An 11,699-nucleotide genomic window follows, 5' to 3' on the forward strand; every position below is an offset into this window, starting at 1 on the left:
GTGGCCTTTAGGTATTTGCTGACATCATTGTTCGAGGCAAGCTGTCGAATTAAGGAAGGCATCGGATGGTGCTTGTTTAAGGTTTTGTAGTCTATGCTCCGCACTTTGATAATCCAGGACAAGGAATTAAAATGGTATAGAACAGATGTAACTTTCCATCAATGCTTGCATATTGTTGTTTTTGGCTTCTTTGTTAACAGTTTCGTATTGATGCATTCGAAAAACCCCCAAAGCATTTGCGTCTTACATAGAGAAGAATGTTACTGCACATTAATTATATCCCATAGGTTGCAGTAAATAAATATCCGGGTTGCGGACGACGGATATTGAGATGGACATGCTATCATTCGGTTGTGGTTTTCGTAACGAGGCAGTGAACGCATGTTTTTGAAATGTCAGCTTGACACTTGGGCATAGTGATAAGGAGTATAGTGATAATGGAGTGGCAAATAGGATGCGTCTGAGCGCAAAGTCTTTAAATATCTTATGGAAGAGTAACAGCCGCTCGATTAGGTATGACAAGAAGCACCGATATGAATGTCTCATTGTTGTCGACCAAAGGCTAAATTATTGCGGTACTTCACCATACAGTGTACACCTAAACCTCGGCTAGTGACGAACATAAGCTTAAGTAAGTTGAGGTTCATCGCCTTAGCTTCACGGACGCGGCCGCTATGCCATTAATTGAGACTGCAATCTTGCGCCCAAAAAGTACGCCATTTGCCATGGAGCCATCACCAGGAATAAATAACGATATGAACTGCTCCATCAATAATATAGGGTTTCTCTCATTGGTTTCTTAAAATGTTTGTTGTTTTTTCTTGCCACAGCGTGAGCTATAAGGTTGAGAATAAATGTGTGCTTATAGCAAGCGCCTAGGTATATGTTCTCTGAACAACCCCTTGCTTCGTGCTGCCTTACAGTGAAACCCTAAACTACACCCAGCAGTACGTGACTATGCGGGAAGTGGTGCAACAACTGGCCGAATCTGGGCGTCTCAGAGGCCTCGTTTATAACGGCGATGTGGACATGGCGTGCCCGTTTCTCGGGGGTGACTGGTTCGTACGCAGCTTGGGATACGAGGTAAGGTTTTCTCCACAAAAAGAAGAAAGAAGTGAAAGGAAGTATTTTTTCTACGTGTACCAGGATTAGCTTGTGAGGTGAAAATCTCCGCTTTGTGGACATAATGTCCCTTTTAAACTGTTAATGCACACAGGCAACGTCACAGTAGTCATCTGCGATGGTTTACGGGAACTCGCGTAATGCGAAGGTTGTGGGTTGGTATGTTCTTAGGCGTCTCTCTATTCCCCTCATCGTCCTTCATTTCACAGTGAGCGTGTCAAATCCGGCAGGTTTGGTGCTTTCAGGTAGCATACCAAGGTTTATTGGTCAAATACCTGCTCATAAAATAAGGTCACATTCTACGTGCAAAAAGATGTAACAAATTGCATTTTTTGAATTTTCCTCTCAATCTTTTAGTCGGATAGCGTGGTATCATTGGCCAGCAGGGGATATAGACACCCAACTCCCAAAGTTGCCTATGAATGTTGTACAGTACCCGTGAGCAGCTCTGTTGAAGTGGAGATAGGAGTGAATTCTTCGCCCATCCTATTTAAAGCCCATCCTTCCCCCTGCCCTTCAGCTCTCTGCATCCTGTAAGAGTAGTCTAGCCTTCAAACGCTCTTACGAGAAAGCTTTCGCTCGGTATCTCCCGTCAGAATACACGGTAACGGAGAACTTTTTGCTCTGCAAACACTGCACCGAATTTGATGAGATTCGCTGCATTTAAAATAAACAGTTAGTCTACAGCGACCGTAGGATACGAGTTTTGTTAATTATGACGTCAGCAGTTTTAACCAAAAATGTTTGTAATTCGAGAATTGAAAAACAATACTTCAAGTATGAAGTATAAGACTATCTAACTCGAGAATGAAAAACGATATCACTATTTAGTAAACTGTACCTAATGACATATCTGGGGCGTAAAGAACTGATGTAATATACATCGCGCTAAAATATACCACCAGTGTCTGAGTAGGATCTTTACAAAAGTCTCGTAAAGGTTGGAGCAATTTACGAAATTTGTAAACTCATATATCAAATTCGCGCGCTTTAGATACTCTGACCGACACACCTTACAGAAATTCGATCTCTTTTTGGTTTAGAGCTACGAATTTGTAAATTTCTTGCTTCTACCTTAATGCGATAGCAACTGTATGGACACTCCAAGCGCATTTCCGCCGTTGGCGCGGGCGTCGCCGTCGCCGCGAGGTTCCGTATAAAGTACAAGGACAATAACACCGTTGCCGCGCCCCCTAGGCCGTATGTGAGTGAAGGCGTACGAGTGGAGCCATCACGGAGGAAGGAAACTAAGGAGAGGCCCTGACGTCACTCTTTGTGAAGCTAAAGTGAAGCCGGAAGTTGGCGTTGCTCATGGCGTTGCTCCGCCTATCGGGCCAGCTCTCCTCTCTTGTTTACATTTCTCGCGAAACCACGCCGCGCTGCGCGCAAACGTGCTGCTCGGACCCGTGCGCTCCGCAGCAATACTAAGCAATCGTTAGCACGTTAACATGATACCGCGAAAGAGGGCAAAATTTCTCGCGAATATTCCTTCGTCCGTAGCCATAGCCGTGGCGCGGTACATTGCGTACAGCGTTGCATGCGCGTTCATTTCACGAACTTTAGCTCGTCCTGTCCCACCTGGCCACAGCAACATCCGGTAGAGCACGGTCCAGATAACACAGCGCAACAAAACACGGAGACCAACGCAAAGCTGCCCGCACGGTGCCTTTGCCACGGCACGAAACCTACGGAGCTACACGTGTGTGCGCACAGAACAATAACAAAGCCGCCATTGTGGCCCGAAAGGCGGGGCCACTACAGCAAAGAAATAAAAAAACAGCAAAAAAAGGAGAACCTACAACGTCATTTCCTCCACACTTTTCTCCTAGCGTGCGGAGGGGGTAGGGCCTCTCCTCAGTTTCCTTCCTCCATGGGAGCCACCGTCAAGGCTCTATCTCGCCCGCGTGAAAGCGACGAAAGCGGGGAGGATGCGTGTAGTCTTCCGTCGTGCACGAGGCACCGAATGTTCAAAGGCGCCGGGGTGGGAGAGAACAGTAGGGGGGGGGGTGCGGCGTACTTCTCCGGCTGCAAGTGTGCATGTGGCGGCTGCGCGCGGTGACGCGGCCGTAACTTGAAAGCAATCTGCGCGGGGGGAAGAGTCTAGCTGCGTCGGAGGCTCGTAGCTTGTTGCGCGCTGCGCGTTCTCGGCGCTCCCGCTGCGATGAAGCGATAGGCAGCACGAATGACACTTTGCTCGCTGCTGCTGCCGCGTTTCGTCAAGCCAACGTCGACACCGAGCTTTCTGTGATCATCGAGTCAGATGTGTTCATGTTTGCTTGGGCGCGCGCGACACCGTGCTTGGTAATTTAGTTCTAAAGTTTATGAACAGGGATAAGGTGCCTCAGAAAGGCTGGCCAACTTTCCATAGAAGGACTTATCTTCGTCATAGGCGGCCTTGTCATCCTCGGCATGTTAGCTTTAAAGGGTTAGTGCAGTGACGTCATGTGCAGTTGTCGGTGGCGGTTGGTTAACAAGGGAGAGGATTCAGAGATAATGAGCGCTGTCGCCTGACGTCTGTGAGCGTGGTTCCCAAGGCGTGGGGACAAAAGCAGGGGAGGGGGAAGGCGGGGAGAAATTAAAAGAAAGAAAAGGAGAGAAAAACGGAAAGAAGAAAGAAAGAACAAGAAAAAAGGAGGGGGACAACGAAGGTGGTAGGGAAGCGAGAGGTTAGGGAGCATTCGGGGCGTCGTTGGCGGCATGTTCTTGTGGCTTTAGAAGAGCCGGTCAGGCGATTAGTGCGCGAGTAACACAAAAGACCCGAGTTGAAAGAGTGGCTCTAGTAGCATTCCGACAATGCATCGAGTAATTTCAAAGTAGTTAAGATGGCGAAAAGGAGTCTGGGCTGCAATGTATGGGGCAACTGGAAGGCAGCGGCATGGTCTTTCAAGGGACGTTAGGCCCCTGTAGCTCAACGTAGGTGTCGTTACAGCGGTATACAGAAATGGCGATACGCTCTGTGGCTGAGGGGCCGAAAAAGGTATACTGACGTCTGGGACTTTGGAATGTCTTGGTGAGGGTGTTTCAAAAAATGTATATTAAAAACAAACGAAAAAAGAAAAGAGGGGGGGGGGACAACCAAAACCGGAATAACAAATAGGAGGGTGGCGTGCGCAGAAGTGGGTAGGGTCAGGTGTACTTGGGAAAAGGGGGTCGTGCAGTTTATATAAACGCGAAAACATGATAGAGTATATTAAATTGAGTAGTAGGCAGGAATAAATTTTTGAAATGCAGCAATAGGTGAGGTTAAGAATTAAGGTTAGCTGCTGGCATAATGTGTTTTGTGCCTTGGTTGATGATATGAGAATTTCAGTTTCAAGTTAGTGCTTTTAAATATTAGAAGTTGCCACGTGCCAAATTATTTCCCGTCTTGTGTAGGCAATTATACTTGTGTATGAGGTATGATTCCGTATATTTGATTTCGCGTGGGGAACGGAAATTTGAAGAATGTAGAGCCTCAATTGCTTTGTCGAATATAGGACCATGTTCATTAGTGACTGGTTACTGCTTTAGGTAAAGTGTGTTTTGTGTCCGCGTGGTGATCGTTGAGTCTTCTATGAATTTGTTGTCCAGTCTCACCTGTGAATTGTTTGCTACAAGCGGCGCATTGTCGGCAGTAGACTACGTTGCTTGATGTGCAGGTGAAACCCGAAGTTACCTTGTGTGCGTAATTCGATGCTGTACTTTTTACTGTAATAGTAGATTGAATATGTTTGCTTGTAGAGCACCTCGGGTGGCCACTAGGACCGGTTCCTAACTTCGTCTTTGTCCTTAGTTTGGCATGCATAAGAATATCTTTAAAATTAGTGTTGCGTCTGTAGGCTACTCTGGGCGGGTCGGGAAAATCTTATAAAGTTTCTAGTGTCTGGTGAGAATTGGGTAGTATTTATTAAGGGTGTTATTCACGTTTGGGAGTGCGTTTGTTAATTTAGTAGTAAGAAGAGGCGTTGTTGTTGTGATTTTCGAGCGGGGCTTGAGGTCCTCCGCTCGATCAAGTTTGGTTGCAGCGGTGTAGGCTTTTTGAAGGTTACTGTTTGAGTAGTTCCTGTTTGATAGGGATTCTTTAAGGGGATCGAGTCTATCTATATAGTCTTGGTTTTTAACGCAAATGCGAAGCAGTCGTGTGGCTTGGCCTTTAGAGATGCCTTGTTTGCAATTTCTGAGATGGTGGCTCGTATATTCTAGGTACTGTTGTTTGTCGAAAGGTTCCTATACCGCGTTGCCTCTAGCGCCACATTGTCCATGTATATTGTTGTGTCCAGAAAGTTTATGCGATCAGTTACGGATTCTGATGTGAATTTTATTGTTGGATAAAAAGAGTTTAGAAATTCTACATATTTATATAGACTGTCTTGACCATGTCCCAGTATTTTGACTATGTCGTCCATGTATCTTATGTATATGTGGGGCTTGTCAGTGCTGCGCGATAGGAACATCGATGACATATTCATAATATGGGGACACGGTCAAGACAGTCTAGATAAATGTGTTGCACTTCCAAACTCTTTTCATCCAACAATAAAATTCACGTCAGTATCCTCAAGTGAGTCCATAAACTTTCAGGATACAACAATATACATTTACAATGGGGCGCTAAAGACAACACTGTATAGGAAACCTTCAGACAAACAACAGTACCTAGAATATATGAGCCACCATTCCAGACATTGCCAACAAGGCATCTTTAAAGACCAAGCCACACGACTGCGTCGCCTTTGCATTGAAAACCAAGACTACATAGATAGACTCGATCACCTTAAAGAAACCCTATCAAACAGGAACCACCCAAACAGTGACCTTCAAATAGCCTACACTGCTGCAACCAAACTTGATCGAGCCGAGGTCCTCAAGCCCGGCCCGAGGATCACAACAACAACACCTCTTCTTACTACTAAATTATCAAACGCACTCCCAAACGTGAATAACACCCTCAATAAATAATACCCAATTCTCACCAGCTACCAGAAATTTAATAATATTTTTCCTGACCCGCCCAGAGTAGCCTACAGATGCAACACTAAATTTAAAGACATTCTTGTGCATGTAAAACTAAGGACAAAGATGCAGTTGGGAACCGGTCCTTGTGACCACTCCAGGTGCTCTACAAGCAAACATATTCAGTCTACTACAACAGTGAAAACGACAGCGTCGAATTACCCACACAAGGTAACTTCGGGTTTCACTTGCACATCAAGCATCGTAGTCTACTGTCTAGAATGTGCCCCTTGTAACAAATAATACATAGATGACACTAGACAATACATTCATACGAGGCTCAACGGTCACCACACGGACACAAAACACAATTTACCTAAGCAGTAACCAGCCACTTTAATGAACATGGCCATATATCCGACAAAGCAAGGCTATATTTACTTCTATTTTCCGTTCACCTCACGAAAGGAAATATAAGGAATCATACCCCATACACAAGTATAATTGCCTACACAAGACGGGAGATAATTTGGCACGTGGCAGCTTATAATATTTAAAAGCACTAACTTGAAACTGACATTCTCATGTCATCAACCAAGGCACAAAACACATTATGCCAGCAGCTAACATTAATTCTTAACCTCACCTATTGCTGCATTTCGAAAATTTATTCCTGCCTACTACACAACTTAATATACTCTATCATGTTTTCGCGTTTATATAAACTGCACAACCCCCTTTTCCCAAGTACACCTGACCCCGCCCACTTCTGCGCACGCCACCCTCCTATTTGTTATTCCGGTTTTGGTTGTCCCCCCCCCCCTCTTTTCTTTTTTCGTTTGTTTTTATTATATATTTTTTGAAAAACCCTCACCAAGACATTCCAAAGTCCCAGACGTCAGCATACCTTTTTCGGCGCCTCAGCCACAGAGCGCATCGCCATTTCTGTAAACCGCTGTAACGACACCTACGTTGAGCTACAGGGGCCTAACGTCCCTTGAAAGACCATGCCGCTGCCTTCCAGTTGCCCCATACATTGCAGCCCAGACTCCTTGTCGCCATCTTAACTACTTTGAAATTACTCGACGCATTGCTGGTATGCTACTAGAGTCACTCTTTCAACTTGGGTCTTTTGTGTTACTCGTGCACTAACCGCCTGACCGGCTCTTCCAAAGTCACAAGAACATGCTGCCAACGACACCCCTGAATGCTCCCTAACCTCTCGCTTCCCCAGCGCCCTCCCATGCCCCCCCTTCATTTTTCTTGTTCTATTTTTCCCTCTTGGTGTCCCCACCCCCCGCTTTTACACTCCTTTCCTTTCTTCTCTTTTATCCTCGCCTTCCCGCTCTCCCGCTCTTGTCTCCTTGTCTCGGGAGCCACGCTCACAGACGTGAGGCGACAGCGCTCATTATCTCTGAAGTCTCTCCCTTTATAAGGAACCGCCACCGACAACAACTGCACGTGACGTCACTGCACTAATCCTTTAAAATTAACATGCCGAGGATGAAGACGCCACCTTTGACGAAGATTCGTCCTCCTATCGATACGTTGGTCAGCCTTTCTGAGGCATCTTATCCTTCTTTATAAACTTGATACCGCAGTGTGCTATTCCATCTTTCAGCCCCTTTTTTGATTTTGGTAATTTAGTTAGTGTGCCTGTGTTGCCAACTTTGTGCGGCCGGTAAGATAACTATCCTTACTTCGTATCGCCGTCCACTAATTTACGATCGCAATCGCTGCTTCTCCTTTCGGACTTAACTGCGACATCGTTCTTTAAGTTGAGCAATTGTTGCGAAGTTTCGCAAAAAAAAAATTCAAGCCGTAAATAAACATTATGTTTCTTAGAGTCACTATAATTTAGCAATCTCTCTCACCCACAACAAATTTCAATGATGTCAGTTTGTTTTCTAATGAGAGCTTTTCGGCGATTAACACATCTTTGTACAGAGAGTGAGAGAAAGACCCGAAGGGAAGAAGGAAAGGCAGGGAGGTTGACCAGACGACTCTAGTTTGCTACTCTACACGTGGAGAGGGTGATGGGGAGTGAAAGAGAAAGAGAGAGATAACATAAGTCTATAGCGCGCTTTCATATGCACTAAGTTAGATGTAGGATGTCTATAGTCGGGCACTCAAGTCTGTTGCCTTCAGGTAGTGAAGAAGCGCTAGAACTACTTTCTGGGCTAATGAACTGTGAGGCCAGGCAACCAAGTGCTTTGCTTCTGTAAAAAAAAAAATAACTTAGTTGGTTCTGAGGTAAACTTCCCTCTTAAGTTATGCTAAGCTTCTTAAGTGACGAAAAGAAATGAACTTTCAAAGCCGCCTGTGGTTTATACAGTGCTTGTACTGTAGTTTCTACTGAGTGCTCTATTTTCAGCAACCTGAAAGGTTTCATGATTGTACTGCACTTAGTATTATGCTGACGGAAGAATATGAAGAACGAACACAAAAGAACTCGAAACGGGCTCGTTCTTTCACGTTCGTTCTTGATGTTGTTCCATAAGTATAATGCTAAGCGCAACACAATCATGCATGTCCACAAACTAGCTCCGTTCATCGCTTTAGAAAACTGAAACGTTTCTCGATGGAAGTTTTGAACGCTCTTATTAAATGCCACAGGCTACCTCATGATTCGAAGGAAGCATTATTTGGTTTCAAATAGTTTTACAGCCAAGCTGTTAGCCATTAGTTGGTCGGGATTCTTCGTGTCCGTCAGAAAAAAAAAAAGGAGTAGGAAAATGTGCACATCTCCTTTGGAAACAGGGATACAAAACACGGCTCAGTATTCATTTAAATAAAATAAAGCACAAAACAAACCTCAAAACAGTATGATGGATAATAAGACGCCTGCGAACAATGCGAGGCACGTTTCTTCTGCCCGCGTGTGTTTGCCGGTGAAGATTACGGCTGCATAAACTGCTCCGGTGAGAAAGGGGCAACAGCAGCATACGATTCAGGGAGTGATGTCACCAAACTTCATATATAAAAGGGAGACCCGCCTAGCAACTGATTCAATTCATTGCAAGACCGCTATAGGTTGACCAGACGAAGTTAAGACTCCCGAAGGGCAGCGTGAATACGACGAGCGTCGAAGAGTTCAAAACCGTAATGCTCAACATCGGTGTCGTGCTAAGACTAGGCAGAACAACAAAACATTTCATGTCCTCATCGACGGCATTTGAGTGGTTTTCTAACAGCTTCGCTGGCCATTCATTTTCGCAGGGTCCGGAGGACGAGTGAGCGTTTTTTTTCTTCTTTTTTCTACAGTGCTTATTGCGGGCCAATAATTCGACGTAGTGAGCTAGCGGCTACAGAACTAGGAATGCAAAAGAGAAAACTTTGTAAAAACAACGGCTTTCCGCGCACGTCCAATGGTCGACGATTGAAACGCGATACTCTCATAGCATGGCGGCCGCCTCGTTTTTTGGCGCCACCGTTGTTTGCTGCGTGAGGGCTAAGTGGACTGAATGCCGTCACGATGCATCGAAGTGACTCTCGCTTTTCTCGTGCCAAAAATAAATAAATAAAGAAATGCATAAGCTGTGCGTCCCCAGCGCCCACCTGTGGCGAAGTAGAGCCACCATGCTGTAAGAGTATCGCGTTTCAGTCGATGAGCATTACCTTCGCAACCTTCGCTATATAAAGCGTTGAAGTATTACTTTCATTTATTTATGTGTGACTTTGCCTTGCGCGTCTCATTTTTTTTCCTTTGGCAGTCCACATCTGAATACACGATGTGGCATGCTGGATCCATTATCGCTGGCTTCGTGCAAACCTTCGCCAAGAACATCACTTTCGTCACCGTGAAGGTAGTTTTTTTTACAATGTATTATATTGGCGCAGTGATTGAAACGTTTTGGGAGTTGTGTCGTTCAGGTCCTGTTATACATTGCGAGGCTTGAGCGCCCAAAGAAAAGCCGTCATTCGCAGCTGTGTTGGGTAGAACACAGCCGAACAAGAAGGAGTTAAGGAAATCTGCTATCGCTAATATTCCTAGCACTCAGGCTTCACGAAAACGCGGACGATGTCTTGTGTGAGAGGGTGATAAACGTAGGCGTAGGCAGCTACACAATGCATGGCAATATGGTGAGGATAATAGGCGGTTGTGCCTTAGAAAGGCACAAAATGGAAAACGAAGATGAGCTGTGTTTGTAAATTACCCCCCTACAATGCCAGAAAAGAGACAGTCATGGTAAGAGAAGGCTTGCTAACGCAGGAAACACTCAAAGACCATTGATGGCGCCACTTTGAAGTTTTCGCACCAGACTCAGCGTCATGGCATGAATTTCAGGCTCGTACGGTCGGGCCTACTAAGCTAAGGACACTGAGGACACTGAGCTAAGTGTCCTCACAATAGATAAAATTATCTGGTACAACCACAGCATCGTTATCTACGGCCTTCTTAAAAACCCACAATTACATTATATCATTGGCAGGAATAGTCTTGCCAATCCTAACAATACCAGGTTCTCTTTACAAAATAACCTTTTGTTTGCAAAATCACGCAGCAACTATGGCGAACTAACTGTTGGTTTTGCTAGTGTGAAAATGTGGAATAATTTGTCCGCTCACGTGAAATCCTCACCTACATTATTGTCATACCAACGTTCACTGAGAGCTTCTATTAATACCTTGTAAACCGCATCTCTTCTTTGAAGTACTTTTTATGTTGCTTATTATGTACATTTTTTATGTTGTGATGTGTTGCCATAAGTTTTATTGCTTTAATACTGTAGAAATTGTGTAATCCGTTCTTTGTTCATAACTGCAATTGACGCCTTTTTAGTTATATATAATTAGGTAACTAAGAACAAGAGGTCCCGCTGCAGTTTCTAACTGAGGGACCTCTTTCTGTATAACTTCTACTGCACATATGCACCACTAACGAATGAAGCAATGAATATGAAACTTGAAACTGGAAACTTGGAATTCAGTTATACTCGGGTTACTAAGAACACATAATCGGAGCACAGGGATATCTTTTTTGACATGGTGATCAAAGAAATCAATTGACATTTGCAAATATCGGATGGAACTGCAGTGTTGCATTTGTTGCCTGAACTACTACTTCATCGCTCCAGGGTGCCGGCCACATGGTTGCCATGGACAAGCCTAAAGAATCTTTGCAAATGATGTCCAACTTTCTTTCAAGGAGATCGTTTGAATAAAGAAAAATGCACCTTCAGTGGAAAAGATCAATAAAGAAGAAGCTGAATAAAAAAAATTGACCGACGATCACCATAATCCTTAATGCGAAGTTTGAGCGCAGCTCCATACGTGTGTTCATTTCGTGGTTTATTTGCTGGCGCGGACAATCTCTCTTGCGGCACGTTGCAGACGGGCGGAAGTGTTGCAAAACAAGTAAGAATCAAGCACAACGAAAATCTGCTCGGCGGGTCAATCCAGCCGGCTACTTATACATGACTCGCCGAAGGTTTCAGAGTAATCGCTGGTGCCTGCGTGATTTTCAGAAAGTAGAAATTCAGATTTTCACAAAAGTACAAAAGTCCAGATTGCAAAAAGCTTCGGCGATTAGAATACAGATCTATCGATAGCACTCGAGAGAATACTGATACATGCAGGCGCGCCCTAGCGTGCGCGTGAGCTTGTCTGATCTCGCAGTGAACTTGCCCTTTCGAAAGCTACCA

General features: G+C 44.8%; 1 protein-coding gene across 1 annotated transcript in view; it reads left to right on the forward strand.

Moving 5' to 3' along the window:
- The window catches only part of LOC142559222 (lysosomal protective protein-like), a 31,608-nt gene extending 20,329 nt beyond the window's left edge, over nucleotides 1-11,279 (forward strand). Inside the window, exons 9-11 of the mRNA XM_075670850.1 lie at nucleotides 924-1,083; nucleotides 9,768-9,860; nucleotides 11,133-11,279. Coding sequence (XP_075526965.1) covers nucleotides 924-1,083; nucleotides 9,768-9,860; nucleotides 11,133-11,219 — 340 coding nt within the window. The 3' untranslated portion in view covers nucleotides 11,220-11,279. The remainder of the gene's footprint in view (nucleotides 1-923; nucleotides 1,084-9,767; nucleotides 9,861-11,132) is intronic.
- Nucleotides 11,280-11,699: the final 420 nt, after the last annotated feature.

This window comes from Dermacentor variabilis, chromosome 10 (genome assembly GCF_050947875.1).
Source record: "Dermacentor variabilis isolate Ectoservices chromosome 10, ASM5094787v1, whole genome shotgun sequence".
Classification (NCBI taxonomy): Eukaryota; Metazoa; Arthropoda; class Arachnida; order Ixodida; family Ixodidae; genus Dermacentor; species Dermacentor variabilis.